General features: G+C 41.8%; 1 protein-coding gene across 1 annotated transcript in view; it reads right to left on the bottom strand.

Moving 5' to 3' along the window:
• adamtsl3 (ADAMTS-like 3) overlaps positions 1-25,573 on the bottom strand; it is a 62,781-nt gene extending 37,208 nt beyond the window's left edge. The window contains exon 1 of the mRNA XM_058067028.2: positions 25,221-25,573. Coding sequence (XP_057923011.2) covers positions 25,221-25,286 — 66 coding nt within the window. The 5' untranslated portion in view covers positions 25,287-25,573. The remainder of the gene's footprint in view (positions 1-25,220) is intronic.
• Between the last annotated feature and the right edge of the window lie 238 nt (positions 25,574-25,811).

Genomic DNA, 25,811 nt, shown 5'->3' with positions numbered 1-25,811 from the left:
CAGGACTACCGGGCTTCAGTATGTAATTATTAGATGTGTTCACCAGATAGCACATATTGCATAGTACAGTGGACCCTCTGACCCATTGTTCCCTGAAATGTACAGACTGTTGAGTGATAGGTTGTTTACACTATTGTTAACAGAAGAGGCGTTGTCTTAGCCTTTTGTTTACATACTAACCGTGGTTTGGCACATTAAGGCACTTAAAATCTAGTCTGTGTAGACATTTTTGAAAATGTTCTTTTCCTGTCTCAACGGTGAAAACTAATACTATAATTAAAAAAAAACATCTGTTTATTAATATTTAATCATACTTTGCAGAAATTCACTTATTGCATTCGGGTCTGGAACCAATTAACCATGAAAAACAAGGGACTACTGTATTTTTAAATGGGAAAGCTTCACACAAATTAACATTTTTGTTTTTTGTGATGAAAAATGTTCCATGAAAACCACTGAAAATGACATTTTTGACTCAACTTTTATATTAAAACAAACCATTGCTGGATCTCAATTCCATTTTTGAGTTTGCCCACCAGATGGCACAACTTTTTTCCCATACAAAACATGATGCAAAAAAAAACAAAAGCAAAATTTCTTAGGCCTTACTCTCCCCAAGTATAACAAGTGATTTACCCATGTGGAAGAATAGCTCCAAGTCTGATGCACAGTTTAATGTAAGCGGTAAATCCTATTTTTATCATGTGACGTTTGCTGTCTAATGTCGTCTAAATGCCTCATTGCTCAAGTATCTTGTTTGTATTTTACCACCACATGATCAACTTGTGGAATCACGGTGGCCACACACATGGTCAGCAGCGAAAGCTCCAAGGAAATACCGCTTATGTTACATTCTTAGCTGAAGTGTTGGCTTTTTGTCAGCTCCACAGTGATGAGCCATGATTTATTGCGAAGGCACAGCCGCTATGAACATTACAGTAGTCACTCTGTGTTTGCATTACAGGCAGATATTGTGTGCTTTCTAAAAGACCAAAGATAGTTAAAAAAAAAAAAAAAAGGGCTGCCGACAACATTCGTATATATAAATGATGAATGGCAAGGTATCCAGTTCACTTGTAGTATGTTTGAGCTAAAGCGCTATGGCTAATATGGTTTCATGCATGTTTGTGGCTACAACTGCTTTGACCATTAGCACTGAGGGGGTCTGGTTTTTGGATTTGTGTTGTGGTTTGGCTTACAGTCTTATTTCTGGTTCAAAAGTGTCACTTACCTATGTTAATCAAAGATCGTCTATATAACAGGAACACTCTGCTGTTTTAAAGCACCGAGTGTACTGAACTGGTCAAGGATCCTCTAAATGAGAATCAGAATCGACTGCAAAAAAGTTTTGATGTGATGTCATTCGCTGTCCAGTTTAGACCACAGGTCAAAGGTTGACAAAATATTGAGGGATTTTTGATGTCTGATTTTTTCTAGTAGGCATTTTTGTGATCCAATGTGTTAGTCTTTTGAATGGAAATCTCACCAGAACCGGACTTTGGACACCAAGTGGGGAGTGAATTGCTGTTGGTGGACAACACTGCTGATGGGGATGTCATCCAACTTCATGTCAAAAGATATAAACTATCCCTTTAAGAATGAGAGAAGTGGCTTTCTCGGAGCAAAGGTGTTGCAGTGATCCGTGTGCAAAGCAAACATTGTAACCAGGAGTGTCCTTGCTTCGTGCGGCCAACAAAGACTCCATCATGGACTTCATTACTCCTATCAATCCCGTAAATTACAGAGTAGCCACGCGTTTTTGTTTGGTACCAGAACATATTAACTACAAGAGGGTTTGCCTGTAAATATTCTCATTCATCAAGGTCATTGTATTGAAGATAGATACTTTATTCATCCCCAAACAAAATTTATTGAGTCATTCAATCGATTGCAACTGGACTCTTAGAACAGTGCTTCTCAACTGGTTTGGCTGCAGGGCCCCAATTGCTCATCACTACATCCATTTTCTATACTGCTTATTCTCATTAGGGTTGCGGGGGTATGCTGGAGCCTATGTCAGCTGACATGAGGTGAGGTACACCCTGTAATGGTCGCCAGTCAAGCATACGAGCATAATTTCCATGCTGGTGTATGCTATTTTTTTTCAGCAAGGCTGGTCACTAGGCGGCAGTAATGGCACAAAGTAGTAAGGCATGCCTTTACCTTAACACTGTATGAAGTCAGCCATGGGATGTCCTCCCATTCCATGTGGAAGTGGTATGTTTTTGTCTTCTTAACTTTAAAAGAAATACATTTTAAATGTCCTCTAATAATAAAGGCATATCTTATCTTGAAGCTAACTGGTTAGCTTGCTAGAGCCCTAGCTTTTTAGCTTGCTAGATTGCAAACTTGGTAGCTGCAAGCTAGCGTCTGTTTGGAGACCCAGCAGCATAAGAGATGAGCAATGTGTTGTAAAAAAAATAATAATTAGAGTCTGAAGGTGACTATGTGGGTGTTATTTCGTGTGTACAGGGCTCTAATAATGTCCAAAAAATGCTAAAAATGTCATTTACAAAGTCTACCAGTTTTTCTATCCTGCAAGTTTGAAAATATTTCATTTATTAACATCCTATATTGCGGAAATTCATTTATTGTTTGCGGTCTGGAACGACTGTACCCCTAATATGTACGGCAACAGTCCTGAGAAAAGAGAGGAAAAAAAGCTGCTTTTTATTTTATTTTCTATGAATAGACGAGCGATGAGGGAGAGGAAAAGAAGGCCACAATGTTTCCTCTTCCAAAATGTGTTAAGTGAATACTCGCATAAATCCCCTTGAAGGCGGATTAGCAAAAATATCTCTTCCTCTTAGGTTTCATTCAGACAGGAGCCAGTCTTGGAAAAAAAAAAGGGGGAGCCTGTCCTTGTTTAAACATTGGATGTCAACTTAATCAAAGGCAGACACCAGCGTAAGTCAAGTCCAGCTTTTGGGGCTTTTTCTTAGGACAAACACTGGCACTGCATATGAGGACGACTCACTTCAACAACACAAGGCTGCTGTTATTGCTGTTGATTAGTTCTTTTTGAACTTAACCCCAAGGTTACTTCCTCCGCAAACATCCTCAGAGGTTAATGAATCATCGACCTGGTTGTCTGTTTTACTTTCACCCTTGACCTTTTCTCGCACTGACATAAAGACATGTATGGGAGAGGAGTGGTTGTTTTCTTAACCTCTTGTCTGTCAGTGCTCGTATAAAACAGGCTTATTAACATAGAGCACAATGCTGCAGGGTGTCTACCTATGACCATGATCTGTTGCAAGTAAAATATTGTCACCATAAAATTTCCATTTTACCAAATATGAATATCTGTTATTGTTTAAAATCATGTTTAAAATCACTTTTGTCTTTTTTTTCTGTGTGTTTTCCCAGGTCACTAGTGAGTGTGTGTGTGTGAGTGACAGGAAGAAAAGCACTGATTTATTTGGGGAGAGGTCCTTTGGCGCCACTTGTTGGTTTGTAGGTATAAATCTTTAGATGCGTCATCTTTTCCACAGTTATTTGACTTCCCCCCCCCAAAGTGAGTCTCACACACACGCACATACACACGCACACACAATGTTTTTAGCAAGTTATCAAACAACAGAGGAGTTATGATGCTAATTTGAAGATAATGGTGATGGATGAAGGAGGTTCATCTAGAACTGTCAAGGGCCTGAGAAATATGATATCCTTATTTATTTATTCTGGCAGTTGTTAATTTACTGATATTGAATACATGATTTTAAAAAAGGAAATTTAGTATTTGATTTTGTCTACAATAAGAGGGCTCGCCTTTTATTATGGGTTTTGTTACATCCGGGTCAATATGGTACAGTATATCCTTCCCAAAGAGGAAGTAGCACCATCTAATAATTTCTGGCTATTTCTAGACCTCATCGGTCCCAACTATCTAAGTTCAGAATGGTTGACACTTCACACTTCACCACTAAACCACTGCCTTGTTTTCTTCAAGATGATCCCATTGTTTGTTGTCATGCACAATTTAAGCAGAGCAGAGCAGAGGATGATGGATTGTCTCTGGAAGGTAGCCACTGGGTCACCGGACACTGAGCATATATACATATCCAGGTGCCTTGGGATCCGGAATAAGTGTGACAGGGGGTGGCTATGAGCTATTATATCCCGTCACAACACTGTCATTTACACAATGCACGTGCCTTGCGAGCAGGAATGAATATAAAAGACTCGCGTTCACCGATGCAATTCATCATTTCACCACATTCCACAATGTGAAGATTGCGAGAGGAGGAACAACAGAGGCAGACCGAGATGTTCCAGGCAGGCAGAACACAAGCCGACACCACAAGTCAACTGGTGTCTCACAGGAACCGCTACAATACCACTGGACGGGTCCAGGATAGGCCTCGCAGTGGTTGACCAAGCATATCCTCACCCGCAATCTTGGTGATTGACAACAAAAAGCCACAAAACTGCAGGACTTACACAGGCATTCCACTGTCAGACTCATCTCCATGTGGCAGGCCTTACAGCACGGGGACCATACATCCCATTCTTCCTATAAACTGTCACCGGCAGGTACTTAGTGTCTGGTGTTGTCATCATTCGCTATGGCAAAGGGTCTGTTATAGGGTGTGGGGTTGCATCACAATAGTAGGCAGGACCGATCTCCAAATTTGCCAAGGGAGAGTCATGGATGTGTATTACCGTGACAACATCATCACGCCACACGTCTTGCATTCACTATGGCCAAGGTTTCATCTTCCAGGATGACAATGCCAGGGCTGACCGTCTCCTGCAGAACCAAATTCAAACTTTATGGTGGCCAGCCATGTCCCCAGACCTCTGCCCTGTAGAGCAAGTGTGGGATATCCTTGACTTCATTATAAACAGTTGGGAAAGAATAACATGCTCAAGTTTCACAGCTCACTAGCCACATTTTAAAGTGCATGCTGAGGTAGTTAATGATGTTTGTGCTTAATTTGGGGTCGTCTTCCATTTGGATCAGTGTGATAAATCCTTGCTAAAGGGGAATATAGATACAATATGTTGTAGGGGTGCACCGATTTGGATAGTCCGATATCAGTGAAAAAGCACAGAATTGATATCAGCAGATATTTATTTCATAACGCCGAGCCCATCCGCCGATTAGCCCCGCCCCCGCTGCAGCATCCAGAACAAGCATATCTGCTGCAGCATGCAGATACTACTTTTAGTGCAGGAGGAACTTTTGTTGTGTCGGACCTCGGATGATGTGTGGCAAGTGAGCGTGATGCCCACTTGAAAAGGGCATTGTGCACACTGATATCACACTGACGTTTGATCTCCTCTATGAGCACAGAAGAGGGAGTCAGCTGCATTGTGCTTCAGAAGGCAGCGGATGCAGCTGGAGGGACCCAGCAGAGGTGGATAAACCTGCTTTTCATCAGGTTTTCAGTTAATAATGTGAGAAGACTAGGAATAAATGTATTGTGAAATACTAAACATGAGTTGTGGATACCAGCATTTTGGTAAAACAAGCATACTGGCTTTGTTTGGCTTGAAATAAGCTATAAAAATAAATGTTACCAAAAGGAGTAGCTCTGGGCCATTTTCACTCACTCAAACCAGATCAGAACATCCCTAGTATGGAGACCTCATCAGTCTGTAATAGCTACGTTGAGAATGGCTTATATTTGACACCAGCACTGAGCCATATTCTTAGGGAATATCTCGTTATTAGCTGTCATGTACTCAAGTCCATCCTCAACTCCAATCATAGATGGGAAATCTTGGAATATATTTACACACCGGTGGCAGGGACGACGTGCTCCAGTGCAATGTTGTCGGTCAAGATCTCACCTCGTATTTTGAGAAGGCCGCCCCCTTTTTGCTTTTCCCATGCAAGCCCCATTAAATGTGCACTGATATGTTGCGTGGGGGTCTTTCAAAACTCTTGAGACAAGTTGAGAAACAAGCAGCACCATTAGTTATTTTTCTCATGTGTCTATAATGGATTTTTGTAGCGATATTTCAGATCCTACTGGCAGGACTCCAACATGGAGCCATAATGCTGGTGGCTATAATGAATAATCAACATTATTGTTTTAATACACCCTTACACTTAAGGGAGACTGGATCCAACCTACACAATAGCATATTACAGTATATTTTTCCATGTACAGTAGGTAACATTTGAAATATATCACCTTTCTTTGTCAGTGTTTTAGTTTTTAAAGAAATTATCTACCAATGAATAAAGTCATACATTTCGGCACGATTGGAGCATTGACAGTATTCTGCAATAAAATAACAGTTTTCCACAAATTACCATCATCAAAAACCTTGACCTACTTTGAAGGAGATAACTTGCCTCGTTATAGCTGACAGTGATAAAGGAGAAGAATTACTGCAACAATTGTCACAAGCCTTTCAAACATCCCTGCAAGAGCAACCCCACATTTTAAAAGTCCCATATTACAGAATATTTTAAATACTATAAATCTCAGAAGTCCCAAAATAGCATTATTGGAAGTGTGGAAGCATTTTCACATTCATCTATTCATTTTCTACACCGCTTATCTTCACGAGGGTCGCGGGGGTGCTGGAGCTTACCCCAGCTGTCTTTGGGCGAGAGGCGAGGTACACGCTGGACTGGTTGCCAGCCAATCACAGGGCACATATAGACAAACAACCATTCACACTCACATCCATACTTACTATGGATAATTTGGAGTTGCCAATTAACCTAGCATGTTTTTCGAATGTGGGAGGAAACCGGAGTACCCGGAGAAGACCCGAGGGTGGAATTGAACTTGGGTCTCCTAGCTGTGTAGCCTATGCGCTAACCAGCCCGCATTTTAACATTCATTCATTCATTTTCTACCGCTTTTTCCTCATGAGGGTCGCGGGGGTGTTGGAGCCTAACCCAGCTGTCTTCAAGACAGGCGAGGTACACGCTGGACTGGTTGCCAGCCAATCACAGGGCACATATAGACAAACAACCATTCACACTCACATTCATACCTATGGATAATTTGGAGTTGCCAATTAACCTAGCATGTTTTTGGAATGTGGGAGGAAACCGGAGTACCCGGGGAAGACCCGAGGGTGGAATTGAACTTGGGTCTCCTAGCTGTGTGGCCTGTGCGCTAACCAGCCCGCATTTTAACAAATTTTATATAATTTTGTTATGTTTTTCTTTTGTTGTATGAACTGTATTAGCTTGACACCTCAACATACAGTACAGTATGCTTTGTTATTATTTATGCTACGAGCGATGCTTTGATATGAAATACATTACTTTGCCAGACATATTTTGTGTATTTGCACAAAATACCGGTATTGTATCGGTATAATTTAATATAATATAATGAAAGTTTATTTTAAGATGAGGAGTGAAGCCTTTTTCCTGCAAAGCTCGCCTCCAGTTGGGAAGGTTTAACGTGAGGGGACCTGAACCCCATAAAACACCTTTTGGGTGTCAAGCCAGATCCTCCCTTATAAAATTATGAATGCTCCCCTGGATGAAAGATTCTCCAACTGGTGATAAACGACTACAGGGTTATTGAAGATAACAAACCTGCCTGGGAGTTTGTGTTCATATGGGTTGGACTCTTAGCAGCCTGCTGTTTAGTCGACGACGTATCGTGCTCATGTTTGCATCCCCTCCCTGTTGACTTTGGTGTTTCTCCTTTGACACATACCACGCACGAAAGAGCAAAAGCCGATGGCGCGGTGTGTATTTGTCAGCCTTGTTTAGCCTGGCCGTGAATGTGAATGTGCGCTACTGAAATATTAAGCAAAAAAATTCTCAAGGCTCGCTAAATAATTGGATTTGGCTCAGCTTAAACGCGAGAGTGTGTTCCGCAATCGGGACGTGTTTGTACAGCTGCAGCGTATGCCCAGGGTCATCTCAGCGGGGAGCGGGGTTTGGCAACGTCGGGCATAGCTACAGAACAAGCGTGCTGAAGAATCCCTGGCTTCCATCCCTAAAAACCCCTGGCCTTTGCCTTTACACAAACAAGCAGGTTAAAACTGACAAAAAGGCTCACAGGATGAGAATAATTTAAGCAGTACAGGAAAAAAAAGAGCTACATTTTAAAGTCACGGCTACAAGGACATGACTGAAAGAGTATCTTCAGCATGGAAATAAATTCAAGCTCGGACTTGCTCTGGCATCTCAGGTTTTAATCTGATAGGTCCCACATTGCTTCAAAACTCTAAAAATGTGGTCCACAGTTGCAGTGTAGCATATCAGTCATTGGATTCTGTGGATTTGGCATACATATATCAACACACCTGAGGGTATAGCTGAAAACAAAACATTCTACTAACCTCTGCATCCTAATAATATGGTCCAAATAGTATTTAAGGAATAGTCTCTGATGGGCCTCTTGAGGGTTCTCCGACAATTGTCAGGACCCTTGAGATAATCTCAACTCTTGTAAGTGTGATGCCTTCAGCAGGTGGTCAGCAGTGTGGTGTTTTAAGTGTTAGGTAGGCAGGAAGAAGCTGACTTCCACATATACTGAGTAGCAGGTGGTTATAGGACAACTTTAAATAGCTCTAAGCGACAAGGGCTTATCTTGGGAAATGTTTCAGACCAGCAAGGGTACGGACTAACAAGAGGTAGAAGACCCAGCCAAGGATGTTGGGATTAAGTAACGCTGTTAGTGCTAAATACCCAGTCCCCAGTACCGGGTCTGGCCTTTAACATATTAAAGGGATGACCTCAATAGTGTCCTTTGGTCTTGAGTTTCCATTTACTCTTGTAAATGTGATGCTTTAAACAGGTGGTGAGCATTGTGGCGTTAATCCCTAAGGCTTAGGTGGACACAAACAAGCTGATTTACGTACACTGACTCTTTGAAGGGTTAGATATTTAATAAAAGTTTGAAACCACATATGGACCAAAACAAGGTAAAACACCCAAATTAAGAGGGCACTAAGTCCCTGGTGCCCAGTACTTTTCCTGTGCCAAAGCGCACAGGTTTTAATTTGGCAACTGCAAAGACTTCCCACTGTTCCTGTCCAGCAACACGGACACTGTGAGGAGATGGAAGAAATATGGCAACAGCTGGGTGTGTGTGCCTGAAACCGATGAGAAACAAGTGGTGGATCTGCCCTAAATTGTCTTGCGTCATGCAGATAACTGAGCCCTTAAACTTTATAGAGGGCCCATCAGCCAACATCCTTCACTCTAGTGTAATTGTAACAACCTGGCATGGACTGTGGAGGCTAAAAAAACATCCCGATGTGACCTGAGGATTAAGTCTCCTGGGCCTGCAAAAGAACTGGTCATGCGTCCGGAGAGTCCTACCAGTGCAGGAAGCCAGGAAAAGGGAGAGGTTTGCATGATGAAATGAAGGCAGTGTCTATGACGTAAATACATCTGCTTGCTGTCAAATAGGCGTGAAAAACGTCCTTCAAACAAATAAACTTTTGACAATTACCCTCTTGCTCCAAATATAAGAAAGTATTTTTCCTAAAATCTGAAAAAGATTAATTCAGGGGTCTAAAGTTTTATATATACAAACCAGGAAGATTAACCCCCCACAAATCTTCCTTCACAAAACAGTTCTTCGGTGAGTCAAATGATGCCCTATTCAACATCTGCTGTATAAATTGGCCGCATGCAGTCTGACTCAGATTTTTAAAGGAACATATCGCCACGGATTAGCCACAAGCGTTTACAACCACGTGTTGCAATATTAGGGACAGCCGCAAGAGCGTTCACTCCTTGGAAAAAAAAATGCAATAAAAAAGACCCGTTGCCAACTCTATTTAGAAGTCCTGTAACCAGCTGGGAGGATTTTGCCGCTAATTAGCATGTTTTGTGCTCACTTCTGCAGATTTCTTGCAATTATATTAACCGGCGTGCATTATAAAAGTTTAATGTCACCCCGCTAGTTAAAGGAAAAGCCCATTATAGGCGTATTCGTGTGCCAAGTCCATAAATGACACCTCTGTTTGAAAAAATAGGATGAAAATCAAAATTAAAAAATAAAGTACAGTTACAGTAATACACTGTAATTACAGATAGAGTTACATTGTAATTACATTGTAATACAGTTACCAGTACGCTGATGAAATGGCAGTGGAATTTCTTCTGAGTGCTGATCAACTATCTTGATACTAATACTAGCGCGATAAATCTTTATACATCTGATGGTATCATAATACAGCTGATACTACCATGATGTAGTTGCTAGTCTCAGAATAGTTGATAGTATTATGATGCAGTTGATAGTATCCGTCTCACAATAAATGACTTTGTCAACATACAGTCCATAGTATTGTGATGTAGTAGTTACATCCATTTTCTGTACTGCTTATCCTCACGAGGGTCACGGGGGTGCTGGAGCCTATCCCAGCTGTCTTCGGGCGAGAGGCGGGGTACACCCTGGACTGGTCGCCAGCCAATCACAGGGCACATATAGACAAACAACCATTCACACTCACATTCATACCTATGGACAATTTGGAGTCGCCAATTAACCTAGCATGTTTTTGGAATGTGGGAGGAAACTGGAGTACCCGGAATAAACCCACACATGCACAGGGAGAACATGCAAACTCCACACAGAGATGCCCGAGCAGGGACTCGAACCCTAGGTCTCCTAGCAGTGTGGCTGCACGCTAACCACCCATTCACCGTACAGCCTACATGACAACTCATTGCGAAAAATTCTGTTGTCTCAGGGACTGGAGGCGGGGACGCTAGCGTACACACAGAGTGAGGAACAGTGTAATAGTAGAAATTAAATTTCATTAAGTTTCATTTCATTTGTTGAAATTTGTTTGGCAAAGTAAAAAAGTGCAAAATTGTGCGCGTTCAAGGAAAGTTATTGCAAAATAAATGCCACTTTTTTGAAAAATGCTGCAAATGTTAGCACAAATTGCCATTCCAAATGGCAATTCCAAACATTACAGAGTGAAAGAAGATGTAATCCATGATGTATTCCATCATGATGGACAAAAGGCGGGGCAAACACTGGACGACCCTTGTGAGGACAAACGGTGTAGAAAATGAATGAATGAATGTTTTGTCCATCCATCCATTTTCTATGCCACTTAATATCATTAAGGTTGCAGGGGTATGCTGGATCCTATCCTGGCTGACTAAATCTCATCTCGTCTTGCTCTCATGTACCCAATCTCGGCATCGTCTCTGTATGAGCCAGTCAATTGTAGAGTTTATTTATGCTATGATGCACACCTTAAATATTGTTTGAAATATGAAAGGGGAATATTTCTTTTCATCAATTGTTGTTGCTGTTTTTGTTTCAAATAATGGTGCTGCTTATTATAAAAACTCCATTCAGGTGTGCGGCCAGACACATGTTGGGGGAGGTGCTGTGTCACACGGTGAGGTGGAAGCTTTGGACGGCTGTGGAGGCACACGGTTTTCTTTTACCGTGTCTGATTTGAGTTATCTTTTTTGAACAATAGAACCTTTTTGTCATAGCATTCTATAAAATAAAACATTTCATTTTTTGCAACTATATGGACTTTGTGTGGATCTCATCGATTGGACACGAGTAAACCAGGGCCTCACACAGAGGTGTCAATCTGCACCTACAATAGTAAAAGAAAACCCTCTCCTCACGGCCTTTACATGTGGAACAAACTTTTGGAACACCAGGACTTTGGAAGAGGACTTCGCTAAGGAAAGGTGGGAGCTCCTCAACGCAACCTATTGAAACACCTTGCTGTGTCAAGCTAACTGCAGCTAGCAAGTGGAAAAGGCTTCTAAATCATGGAGGATGATAAAGATTCAGCCACAGTGGAAAAGCGGCAGGTGAAACCAACAGTCAAAGCGATGGAGGATGCATTGCAAAGAAAAATAGGTGCAAGGACGTCCATGTTGGCTCAACTGACAAGAAAAAAGAATGAGTTGCTTCATTTAATGGATCATGATGGAAATTTGGAGTTGATAAAGACTGAACTGAGTGTCAATTTTAACAAGCTTTTTGAAGAGTTTTGTAAACTCAACATTTCTGTGAAGGAAATATTTCAGCGACTTTCATCTGAAGATGCTATGAACAGTGATCAACAGAACTGGTTTAAACCAAAGGCAGATTCATTTAAGGACTTTATTAAGCAGGTTACTGGTTGGATGGAAGATGTTCATAAACGTATGGAGGAAGCAAGGAAAGTCAATGAAAATGTCCACCCTTCAGATAGCATATCAGAAGCAGCGTCGACAAGGTCAAAAAGGTCAAAGGGCACTGCTGGTGGCTCTTCATGTTCTGCAACTTCAATACGTCTGACTGCAGAGCTGGAAAGGGCTGCACTTCTGGCAAAGGCAGCAGCTCTGAAGAAAAGGCAAGCTTTGGAGGAGCAACAGAATAAGCTCAAGGCTGAGAGGGAGGAGCTTGAGATTCAAATTGCTCTGGCTGCTGCAGATGCTAAACTTAAGGTCTTACAGATGTTTGAGGACACAAAGACACCCCAAAAGGATGACATCCTCTTAGATTCACAAGAAAATCAGCAAAATGTGAAAGATGAAAATGATGAAGCAAGCCAACAAGCAACCACTAAGCATCAACAAAATAAAAGCAATAAAACGCCATGCCCTGGTACTGCTGCACAGCCACATTTAGCTTCACGTGGCAGCAGTATCCATGGTTCCTCTTCAGGCAGCAGTAGTGGTGGAAGCTCAGCAAGCTCTGAAGCCTTGCTCAATATAATGCAGCGCCAAAATGATATTACAGAATTCCTGGTAAAGCAACAGAGACTTTTTACCTTACCCCCACAACACATTCCTATCTTCAAAGGAGATCCGTTGGACTACAGACTTTTTATAAGTGCATTTGAACATGGTGTGGAGAGCAAAACGGAGAGCAGCAAGGATCGATTGTATTTCATGGAACAATACACCAGTGGACAGCCTCGGGAGTTAATCCGAAGTTGCCTTCACAAGGATCCAGACAAGGGCTACAGTGAAGCAAAAAGACTTTTAAAAGAACATTTTGGAAATGAATATAGGATCTCTGTAGCATACATAAACAAAGCTTTGAACTGGTCAACAATCAAGGCAGATGATGGTGAGGCTCTCAATGCACTTGCTCTCTTCCTCACCAGCTGCAGCAATGCCATGACCGACATGGAGTATATGGAGGAGCTGGATCACGTTTCTAACATGCGTGCCATTATTAATAAGCTTCCATATAAGCTGAGGGAGAGGTGGAGGAGTGTTGCTTATGAAATCCAACAGAAGCAAACTAAAAGACCCAAGTTCAAGGACCTCGTCAAGTTTGTCAACACACAAGCTAAAATTGCGCTACATCCGTTGTTTGGAGACATAAAGGACAACAGCAAAGCTCAAGAGAAGACTCCAATAAACCTCACAACACAAAGAAAGAGTGCTAAAACAATTTTCACCACAACAGTGACACCAGTGCGCAACCCATCAAGTGCCAGTACAGATTTAAAGTCAAGTCAAAGGAATTCTCATGGTCCTGCCCATGCTTACACCCAGCCATGTCTCTTTTGTCAAGGTCAACACAGCATGGTGGAATGTAAAAAAATGAGAAAGGCTTTGCACAAAGAGAAGATAGACTTCCTTCGTGGAAAGGGGCTGTGCTTCAGCTGCTTAAAACAAGGACACATGAGCAAGTTGTGTGAAGACAAATTAAATTGTGAAGTCTGTTCAATGACTCATCCCACTTTGTTGCACATTAAAAGCAAAGACAAAATTTCACCGAAGGAAGGATCATCCGACGATGGAGAGAAACAATCTGTGATCAGTGGATTTGTCAACAGTACAAACAAAATATGTTCCGGCACTGGGGCCGGGGAAATGGACAGTATTCTTGCCATCGTACCAGTCCAAGTAAAGGCGAAGAACGGTACCAAAGTTGTAAATTCGTATGCCTTCCTGGATCCGGGCAGCACTGCAACCTTTTGCACTGAAAGGCTGATGAATGACCTCAACCTGAATGGGAAAAGGATCAACATTTTATTAACAACTATGGGAGAGCAAAAGACTGTTCCCAGTCATGTTGTCACGGACTTAGAAGTGAGCGATGTTGAAGGCCGCAGCTTCATTGAACTAAAGGAAGTATTCTCTCAAAGGATCATCCCAGCAAACAAAAGGAACATCCCACGACAAGAGGACGTAAACAGGTGGCCTCATCTGGAGCAAGTGCGGATTCCCCACATTGATGCAGAAATAGGTCTGCTGATTGGGACCAATGTGCCAAAGGCTATGGAACCAGAAGAGGTGATCAGGAGTGTGGATGATGGACCTTATGCAGTCAAAACTGCACTTGGGTGGACAGTTAATGGCCCATTGAGAGAAGGCAACTGTGAAGCAATTGGTGATGTAACATGTGTTACATCAAACAGAATAACTGTGGCCAAACTGGATGAGCTATGGAACCAACAGTTCAAATATGACTTCCCTGAAGGTAGCCAAGAGGAACAGATGGAAATGTCCCAAGAAGACCTCCAATTCATGGAAAGTGTGTCACAGTCTACCAGATTGAAACAGGGGCATTATTGCATTGGTTTGCCACTAAAAAATATAAAGCTTAAAATGCCTAACAACCGTGCTATTGCAGAACAGCGAGCATTGAACTTGAAAAAAAGATTCCTTAAGAATCCCATCTTTCAAGAGGAGTACATCACCTTCATGAGTGATATGATCTCCAAAGGCTATGCAACAAAGGTTGCTGAAGAGGACTTAAGTCGTAACGATGGAAGAGTTTGGTACATTCCGCACCATGGTGTGTATCACCCCAAAAAACACAAGCTTCGTGTTGTATTTGACTGTGGTGCCTCTTATCAAGGAACGTCTTTAAATGCACAGCTTCTCCAGGGGCCAGACCTCACAAGCACCTTGATTGGAGTCCTCACAAGATTTCGCCAAGAACCAGTGGCTATAATGGCTGACGTAGAAGCCATGTTCCACCAAGTTAGAGTGCCACCTGAAGATGCTGACCTACTTAGGTTTCTATGGTGGCTTGACGGAGACATCAGCCAAACACTGGTGGACTACAAGATGGTTGTCCACCTGTTCGGTGCTACTTCATCACCAAGTTGTGCCAGCTATGCTCTCAGGAAATGTGCTGAAGACAACAGGAACCTGTTTGATGCTTCAGTAGTTAGCACAATACTGCATAATTTTTATGTAGATGACTGCCTCAAGTCAGTCAGCTCTGAAGACAAAGCAATGTTGCTATGCCACAATCTGAAAACCATCTGTCAGAAAGGAGGCTTCCATTTAACTAAATGGATTAGCAACAGTAGAGTGGTGCTCGCAGCCATACCTGATAAGGAAAGGGCAGGTGAGGTGAAAGACCTTGACCTGGACAAAGACTTACTTCCTATGGACAGAGCCTTGGGAGTACAATGGTGTGTTGAGTCTGATCAGTTCAGATTCCGAATAGTCATCCCACACAGACCACCCACCAGAAGAAACATTCTCTCCGTGGTGAGCTCCATCTACGATCCGTTAGGGATCTTGGCTCCGGTGGTGCTCTCAGCAAAGAAGATCTTGCAAGAACTATGTAGGATGAAACTCGGATGGGATGACACAATTCCAAATCATCTCACACAGCAGTGGCTAGACTGGATTAAGGAACTGCAGCTACTCACCGACTTTGCAGTTGACCGATGTTACAAGCCAGCAGACTTTGGAAGGTCTACATTCGCTCAGCTGCATCATTTTTGTGATGCTAGCGAAGACGGCTATGGCACAGTCACCTACTTAGTCCAACATAACAATCAAAATCAAGTCCACTGCAGCTTTGTCATGGGAAAGGCAAGAGTTACACCGCTTAAGCCAACCACCATCCCACGGCTGGAATTGACAGCAGCAACTATGGCAGGGCGCATGGACAGGATGTTGAAGAAGGAACTGGAGCTGCAGGCTGTGGATTCAATGTTTTGGACAGACAGCACAGCAGTGCTTAAGTACATTAATAACGAGACAACAAGATTTCGCACATTCGTGGCAAATAGAATAACAGAAATACGCAAAGCGTCTACAGTAAGTCAGTGGAGGCATGTCAGCTCACACTTGAACCCAGCTGATCATGCATCAAGGGGACAGAAGGTGGAGTCCTTTCTACAAAACAAGGTCTGGATCTCTGGACCCACCTTTCTCACCCAGTCAACGGACAACTGGCCAGAGAACCCTGATCATTTAAAATACCTCACTTCAGGAGATCCCGAGATGAAGAAAACTGCCATCATTAATGTTCTCACATTGAAGGAAATAGATGCAATGCAGCAACTAATCAACCACTACTCCTCATGGATGCACCTTAAAAAGGCAGTGGCATGGATTCTAAAGGTTCGGAACACATTGCTAAGTCTGGTTCAAAAGAGAAAGGAGCATAGTCCAAGGTCTAGCTCTGATGAGAATCAACAGAAAAGACTGCAACATAAACCCAAATTAACAGAAAAAACAATCATAACCAAAGGAACCCTCACAGTAGATGAGCTGACGGAGGCTGAGATGGAAATCATACGCCACTGCCAGCGCAAGAAATTCCAAAATGAGATTAGCGCTCTACAGAAGGGTGAGGCTGTTAAAAGAAGCAGCCACATATACAAACTCAACCCAGTCCTTCAAGATGGAATCCTGAGGGTTGGAGGACGGCTCAATCGCGCAGCCATGCCAGAGGAAACCAAACATCCTGTCATCCTGGCCAAGGACCTAAGGGTGTCAGACCTCATTCTACAGAAAATCCATCAAGACACTGGTCACAGCGGCCGCAATCATATTTTATCGAAACTGCGTCTGAAATACTGGATCCCCAATGCCAGTGCAACAATTAGGAGAATCCTGTCCAAATGCATAGTTTGTCGACGACTACATGGCGTTACTGGACAGCAACAGATGGCAGAATTGCCGCGGAGCAGAGTCATACCTGATGAACCGCCCTTCACCAGAACTGGTGTGGACTATTTTGGTCCCTTTGATGTTAAACGTGGAAGATCCACTATAAAGAGGTATGGTGTTATCTTCACCTGTCTAGCAATCCGAGCTGTGCACTTAGAAGTGGCAGCATCCCTGGATACAGACTCCTTCATCAATGCTCTGCGACGGTTTGTTGCAAGAAGAGGTCAAGTGATGGAATTACGATCTGACAATGGTACCAATTTTATTGGAGCAGAGCGGGAGCTCAAAAGGGCCATGCAAGAGTGGAACGTCTTCAAAATTGAGGACACTATGCTACAACGAGGCATTAAGTGGATGTTTAACCCCCCAGCCGCTCCTCACCATGGAGGAGTTTGGGAACGCTTAATCAGACTCATCAAACAAATTCTCAATGCCACCTTAAAGACACAGAATCTGGATGAGGAGAATCTGCAAACATTTTTGTGTGAAGCTGAGGCTATCATCAATGGACGACCCATTACGACACCTACTAGTGACCCCAACGACCTGGAGGCGCTTAGCCCAAATCATCTTCTGCTACTGAAGACCAAGCCCTCTCTGCCTCCAGGAGTCTTCCAAAAGGAGGACCTCTACGCACGCAGAAGGTGGAGGCAGGTCCAGTATATGGCAGACCTTTTTTGGAAACGATGGATGAGGGAATACTTGCCTGAGTTGCAAGTACGTCAGAAGTGGACAGAGAAGAAGCGAAACTTTGTGTCAGGAGACATCGTTTTGCTGGTGGATGAGACTGCGCCAAGAAACTCATGGGTCATTGGTAAGATCATTGAGGCCGTGCCAGATGAACATGGACTTGTTCGGCGTGTTCGTGTAAAGACAAAGAGCAGCGAACTAGATAGACCCATCACCAAGGTCAGTCTCCTCCTTGAAGCAGTATGAGACAGATGTTGAGAACACTGCGTGCAGGTATGAGACGCTTCAAAGTGAACAAAAGGTGAAGGATAGGATTTAAGTTTAACAACAATATATGTACCTTTGTATATTGTTATATTGTATATGTTTGGTAATTGTTTCTAAGTTTAGAAAACAATTAGGGGCCGGTGTGTATGAGCCAGTCAATTGTAGAGTTTATTTATGCTATGATGCACACCTTAAATATTGTTTGAAATATGAAAGGGGAATATTTCTTTTCATCAATTGTTGTTGCTGTTTTTGTTTCAAATAATGGTGCTGCTTATTATAAAAACTCCATTCAGGTGTGCGGCCAGACACATGTTGGGGGAGGTGCTGTGTCACACGGTGAGGTGGAAGCTTTGGACGGCTGTGGAGGCACACGGTTTTCTTTTACCGTGTCTGATTTGAGTTATCTTTTTTGAACAATAGAACCTTTTTGTCATAGCATTCTATAAAATAAAACATTTCATTTTTTGCAACTATATGGACTTTGTGTGGATCTCATCGATTGGACACGAGTAAACCAGGGCCTCACACAGAGGTGTCAATCTGCACCTACAGTCTCGTCTTTTGAATTGGGTGTCTGAAATGAGTGATAAATATGTAAGCATATATTACATATGTATGCATATGTAAGCATTCATTCAAAGTGCATTTCATAGTGCAGAAAAGAGGCCAGCTCCTTGATTAATACTTAAGGGTGAACTATAAACTTAACATGACCTTTATAAAATGTGATTTCTTTTCCATGTAGGAAGGATGTTGTTTTATGCTGAGCAGTGATGAATGTTTGACGTGTGTGATGACAAATAAAAGAAACAGAGCACCCGGAGGGGACTACTGTTGTTGTTTCAAGCCATCAACATCATTTGACCGCCTTTTGTCTTGGCAGCACGGCGTTAAATTTGAAGTGCCACTGTGGAATTTCGGCACGGCATACCATGGCTATGCAATGACATCACACAAAAACATCTCTCTTGGCTATGCGTGCTTCAATTTTCATTTAATTCTGATTGACAAAGAAGGAATGTTTCCAAAAATGTACCCTCGAGAATGCATGTGTCGTCTTGTGTGAAGCGTTTGCCGTTGCTGATTAGTGGGAGGACGCAACTGGAATGCAGCGTCTTACAAAGTATGTAAGCTGTATCAGCCTAATTGTTAAGGGCAAATCATTACATGATCTGCAGGAAGCCAGTGGGTGTCAAAAGAGCAGAGGACTTGAGTGTTTTGTTTGTAAAATAGTCAACAAAAGTGTGATACGGGCTTCTATTATATTGATATCACCTTCAAATGCAGTGTCAACTGTATGTATTTAAATCAAATATCAATATTTTATTACCGTTTTAAGGAGTCAAAAGGAAATATACTGATACTTGCAACTGTATCGACATACTATTAACTCCTGTGATAGTATCAACTGTATCATGATACTAAGAACTTTATTGTGATACGATACTTTCAGCGCTATTGTGACAATAACAAGTGTATCATAATATTACAAAAGGTATCACTCAAGGGTTTATGCTGTTGTTTTTTTTGTTTTAATTTTTTTTTAATTTGGGCAAATATAGTATGAAACATTACAGTGCATTTCTTACATCAATCAAAATATAACTTTCCATTATTTACATTTGTATTCAGCTATCTGATCACAAGCCCAAAAGGAGTGTTCATGCCACTGTCTTGTTTTCCCCTGTTATTATAATCATCATTATTATTGTTATTATCATTATCATTATAATCTCTCTCATTATTACCATCATTATAATCATGATTAATATTATTATATTATATTATATTATATTATATTATATTATATTATATTATATTATATTATATTATATTATATTATATTATATTATATTATATTATAATAATAAATATATTATAATAATATTTCATCATTATAGTTGTAACAATTTTTGGATTTTTTTTAAATTATTTAATTTTACAGACTTCATTGCTTCTTGTAGAGTGCTGTATCATTCCATCTGTTGTTTTCTGAAATCCGCAGTATTTGTGCTTTTATTGTCAATTTATTAGCTCACTTTTTCCGCCTAAGTGTAACATTTACATATCATTTTCTGGATCGCATATGTCTAGCAAGGAAATTAAGTCATTTGTTGTGTGATGAATTAATTAATTTACTATCAAGCCAGGCCTCAGACATGTTTAAATGTCTAAACATGTCAACAAACACCACCGGAAGCACAAGCCGAAGCAATAGTGGCCTGTAAGTGGTAATAAATGTAAAACATAAGTCTTGGTTTACTTCAATTGCAGTTGGCACTTGGCAACATTACTCAACCGTCACACATCAACTTAACACGCAATGGGTTTCCACTCTTTTGTTTATTGATTCATGTTGGAACATGTAAAAAAAAGCTGCAATATCAGCTCAGTTATTAAAACTACCAATAGATTTGCACCAGCTAAATATTGTATGATGACTGGGACATGTTTAGGGCCACACGCTACAAAATAAACACTTCATTCTAATCCAATAATTAATGACTTCTGCATTCGCCCTATTGTTAGCCACCCAACTGGTTAGACAGCATTTTCGTCTTTTTCAACCCATCATGGAATCAGTTCTTACCACTTCCCTCATCCCAGAATCTACTTATTGCAAGAGATTTTCATGTTTTCTCCACTTGGCCTTTTTGCTCCAAGGATATCCTTCATGGGACTCTTCCCCTCACACTCCATTAATATCCTGCTCTCTCCGCCAATTTCACGATTTTACTACTTACTGTAAGTTCAAGAAAAAAAACGCACCCCCTTCACCATGTTTAAACATCCTTATTGACCTTTTCATCCCTTCTTTGCTCTGAAGCATCAAATCGGGCCCTTGAGCTTTAAAACTCTGTCAAGTACCATTTTCAACACTTTACACAAACCTCCCACCCCTCTAATTAGACATAACACAAGGGGGGAGGGGGGGGGGTTGTGATCTTCCCCTCTTGTTAGCACCGCTCCTGTACGGTGCTGCCCTGGGAAGAGGATCTGAGGTCAAAACTGGGCCGGCGCAGAAGCTCAACTCAGCTTAGTCTTGTTTCCAGCTCGTGAACTGTGTGAGAAAATATGGCGGCCAGATGATGCAGCATTTGGGACAAAACAACATGGGGATAAATCAATAATGCTCCATTACGTTTTCATGGAAGGAGAGAGATTCCAAGGAGTGTTTCATCGGGACAGGATGCCAGAGGGCTCGGCAGTGGGAAACAAAGCGTCCCAATGAGGGAGCAAATGAAGTCGCGAGGGGTTCTGGAGAGGAAGTGGAAAGGGGATGGAGGGCAGCCACCTGCAAAAATCACATTACCACTGGACTACACAGCCTTCTGCTGAAAGGTTGCCGTCTACTGACACCCCATAGGCATTACATGGTATAATATCACCCCTGAATTCTCTTAAAAAGTACTCTGTACCTTTTATTCACCAGGTTACCAAGAGCAGTATGGAGTTACACCATTTTCAGCCAAGCTCTGGCGGAATAAATGCCTGCTCGCCAAAATTTTGGAACAGTAGCTTCCCACCAGCACACCTACAAACGAGTCGCTCATGGAAGAAAAGCTACCACAGAGGAAACGGGAATTCAATTTTTAAATAGCCTACTTGATCAAATTGAAGACTTTTTGCAAACTCACATGTTTTCTAAGCGTTGCCACACTCAGCAGCTCATCGCTCGGAAGATTAAGACCAGATGGCAACAATGAGATGAGAATGAAGGCTTTTGTTGTGTAACTGAAAACAGTCCTTCTTGTTAGCAGCTTCCAAAAACTTGCTACATCTATCCATCACGGGCCAGATGTTTCTCAGGGCTTTTCTCCTTTAACTCCTCGATTGGGGCCCGCTCCTTCTGGAAATTAATTTACTTCCCGTTCCGTGCCACAACAAAGGCGCTCATGAAAAACATGGCGCACTGCACAAATATTCAGAAGTGAGAAGTACTAGATAATACTAGAATGAAGAATTAAGTGCCTGGTGAAAAATAAACCCAGAAGAACCTGAGGCTCCGAGCTAATCTCCTTTGGATCTTGGTATACTAACTTAAGTTGAGATAAACAATGTGTCAGAATGTTATGCAGACACATTCTGTCCAGTAAGAGACAGCATCCACTTTGTTGGTAAAAATGTTAGCTTCTTTGGCTTGGGAACATCATTCTATTCAATTATTGCTAGATTTATGTCATGAATTATTGAGCAAAACAATGCAGACGCATTTTTAAATGTTTATTGTCCCCCAAATTATTATGTAAACAATATTATTATCATCTTATAATAGCTGGATTGGATATATTCAATATGTGATAGCTGACACCTACAATTCTGCCTTTAATTGTGCTGAAGTTTGCTCATGTATCATCTTCTTCTTCATTCTCCTCATCTGACAGCCAGACTGGCCTTGTTCCTGATTTTGAATCCGGATTTCCAGGGTCAGTATGGTTTTTGTGTTTGGCATTGTTGCTCGGCAACAGCTTTGCACTTTAGCAGTCAGCCACTTAGCTTGGCTTGCTTCTTGTGTTTGGGAATGTAGTCAGGAACGAACATTCATTCATTCATTTTCTACCGCTTTTTCCTCACGAGGGTCGCGGGGGGTGCTGGAGCCTATCTCAGCTGTCTTCGGACGAAAGGCGGGGTACACCCTGGACTGTTCGACAGCCAATCACAGGGCACATATAGACAAACAACCATTCACACTCACATTCATACCTATGGACAATTTGGAGTCGCCAATTAACCTAGCATGTTTTTGGAATGTGGGAGGAAACCGGAGTACCCGGAGAAAACCCACGCATGCACGGGGAGAACATGCAAACTCCACACAGAGATGGCTGAGGGTGGAATCGAATCCTGGTCTCCTAGCTGTGAGGTCTGTGCGCTAACCACTAGACCGCCGTGCCGCCCCTAGGAACGAACAAAATAGTTCAAAATTTTGCTATCGACCACAGAGCTTTGACCATGTCAGTCAATGTCAGTCAAAAGGAAAAAAACAAACAAAAATTCAACAAAACCAAAAAAAAGTCTACTTTCATATGCTTAGATAGAAATCGTATACAGCGACCGTGTTCGATTTGACAAATTTGATTAAATGTAGAATTACTACAACATCTAATGAGCGAAAGAGCTGTTAGCAAATCTTCTTGGATCATTGTGAATCGATTTATTATGACAAAAGTAACTGTAACTACCCTCTTAGTACAGATGTTAGCTTCGTCAGAATCAGGAACCTCACTCCTTTCACTTTCCAGCATCCATACAATGGATGAGTTTTACATTTTTATTGTAAACAATTCTTGCTTTAGTCCTTTTTTGTTAGCAATTATTGGTTGCCAAATAATCTTTAGGCCCTCCATGAAAGCTAAACATCTTTACGATGTTGTCGGGACCATTTAAACGATTCAACTCCACTGGATCCTGTCCCGTCCGTGAGAGGCGCCCTTAAAGCTTTAAGTGGGGACCATTTCCTTGAATAAACAACAGAATTTGTTTCTTTTTGCTACCAACTTCCTTGTGAGAATTCCAACAGAATAATTAAAAGGAACACTAGGGGAGAGGTTGGTGGGTTTTTTTTTTTTGTTGTTTTTTTGCAGGATTCCACACTGCTGCACAAATCAAGGGGATGGCGTGAGAGCCCTCCCAAGAACCACTCAAGGTATGCTATTATGTCACCCACAAAGGAAGGTCTATTCCATTTAGGGTCAGAGCCACAGGCCACTTGGCCCACACACGCAAATCACAAGGAGGAGGACTTCCAAAGACCAAATACACAACTATAGACCCATTTTTCTTCACATTGACCCCCAAGTCTAACATGAAAAAAGGACCTGGGACCACTTGTTGATCCCTGGTCTCTGAAGTGAGGACTCACAGGTCAATGCTGGTTGAGCAAATATGCTGACTCATGCTCCGCTTGTACAAATGCTTGTCAGCAAAAACCTTGCATTGCAGTTGTCAGAAATAGAAGAAGGCCATGCCCATCACTTTGGATACAGTCTATCATGGTATACCAGTCATATACCAGTTCTTGGGCCATAATGTTCCCATGCTGGACAAGTGTTAAGAGTGCTAAAGTGCGACCCTGATGAAAAGCCATAGTACCCCTAAGGTAGGGGTTTCCAGATATTTTCCAACAAGGGGCTGCATTTCGAAGAAATAAAGAATGTGAGGGGCCACTTTGAAAATTCAGTGTAGGACAAGCTAAGCTATTTGAAGAACACATTGTCATCTTAGCTTTGGATTACAGGTGACAAATCAAATACTTTTATTTTATTGTCTGATTAGATATCTAATTTATAAGGGAGTCATTCAATCATTCATTCAGCCTATAAAATATGCTGGACACCCTTGCTTTAAAGCTCCAGTCATGTGTCCGGTACCATTTACTTAAATATGAGACTTCTAGGACTGAATCTGGGAAAGAATGGAATGGAATGGAATGGCCTTTATTGTCATTATACACGATGTACAACGACATTGGAGAGCTTCTCCTTTCAGTGCAGTAGTCAAGTTTAAAAAGAAAAAAAGTATATAAAAGTAGAGTAAAAAATACAATTTAACAAGATATATACAAGATATCCAAAATATACACATAGTATTGCACAAGAGCATATGCAGGAGCAGATATATTAATTTTAGCACCGTGATAAATGGGTCATAGTGCAAATAATGACTGGTGTATACAGATGAGTAAAGTCACATACGATTGTATTGTATTGGGTTGTTTAATAAATAAATATGATTGAGGTAGTGACAGAGGCAGTGATGGAAATATAGCACATTTGCATTATGCTAATGACCGGGTGCGGTGACTGACACCCCAGTGACAAAGCATTGTACCCTGGATGTTTACATGTTTCAGTCCCTCAATGTACCATATAATGCAATACTAATTACTGGGTAGAAAAGTGCTACCTCCAACCATCGTACTCTGGAGGCTACAGTCATATTACAGTCGTCTAAGGCATTGAGTACTCTAAGGTAAGTACTCCAAGGAAACGGTTTATACTGGTTGGAGGCACAAAAAGGTACAGGTGTGTACCCAAGTTGTACAAAAAGTACAAAAGTGTTACATTCAATGGGACTACCCAACCATTGCATCCTAATTCAAGGCTTCCAATGTTTGGGCCGTTAATTTGAATTCATTGATTTGAAAACCTTGCAGGAATAAAGTTACAGCAGGAATCGATCCCTATCTTTCAGAATACCACATTATGGTAGATTATTGAACACCAAAGTACTACAGACCAAAGTGTCATGGGTGCTAAAGTGCTACCCTTCAATGGAACTACCCAGTGACAAGTGCTGCTTAGTCTCTAAACATATTCCAAGGTAATCGATTCATTCCAAAAATATTATACTGCATATGATATTGTTATGATGTAGTACAAAAAACTGCTTCCTTTTCAATTGACTCAAAGTTGTCATGAACATCCATCTTCCCATAGAACTATGTTAATCAGAACTTTCCTACCTTAGCCCAGACCGCCAACAGAACCAGTCCAGTCGCTCCCCAGCTGCCCCCCGTCATTTCTCCCATAAATTCCCCCCCGTTTGCAGACTGAATGAAGACAGTGTCTCTTGTCCCTCTGAGTGCTGCTGGTGGTTGAGTGATGGGGTGGTTAAAGCCCCCTCAGCTCAGCTCCAAGCCGCTCTCCGACACCACTGGGCCGGCAATGAAACGACCCTCCTCGGGCTCAAAAGTGGCGGGGCAAGCAAGATGTGACATTTCCAACCCCCAGGCTGCTTACAGATATGTTGTTCCCGGTGCAAACACGTTGCTGCTAAATTTATGTTTGCATACCAGGCGTGCGTCAGGAAAGAGGAAAAAAAGAAAAAGAAGAAGGGGGCTCAACCCAACTGACATTCTTAAAGAAACACACGCTCCTTACGCCCTGACAGGTAGCACATTAAGGACACTTGCATGTATTATATTTCCTGCCCACTTCCATTCCTCAGCATTTTTGTCAACTACCTATCAAAGTTTGGTAGCATAGGCATTTCAAGCCTAATTTATCTCTAGTTTTATTTTGGTGGTGAAAATGTGGTCAAACATTTCAATATA

Source organism: Doryrhamphus excisus, linkage group LG2, assembly GCF_037039965.1.
Source record: "Doryrhamphus excisus strain RoL-2023G ecotype Guam linkage group LG2, RoL_Dexc_Guam_v1.1, whole genome shotgun sequence".
Classification (NCBI taxonomy): Eukaryota; Metazoa; Chordata; class Actinopteri; order Syngnathiformes; family Syngnathidae; genus Doryrhamphus; species Doryrhamphus excisus.
This window is presented reverse-complemented; position numbering and strand designations above follow the sequence as displayed.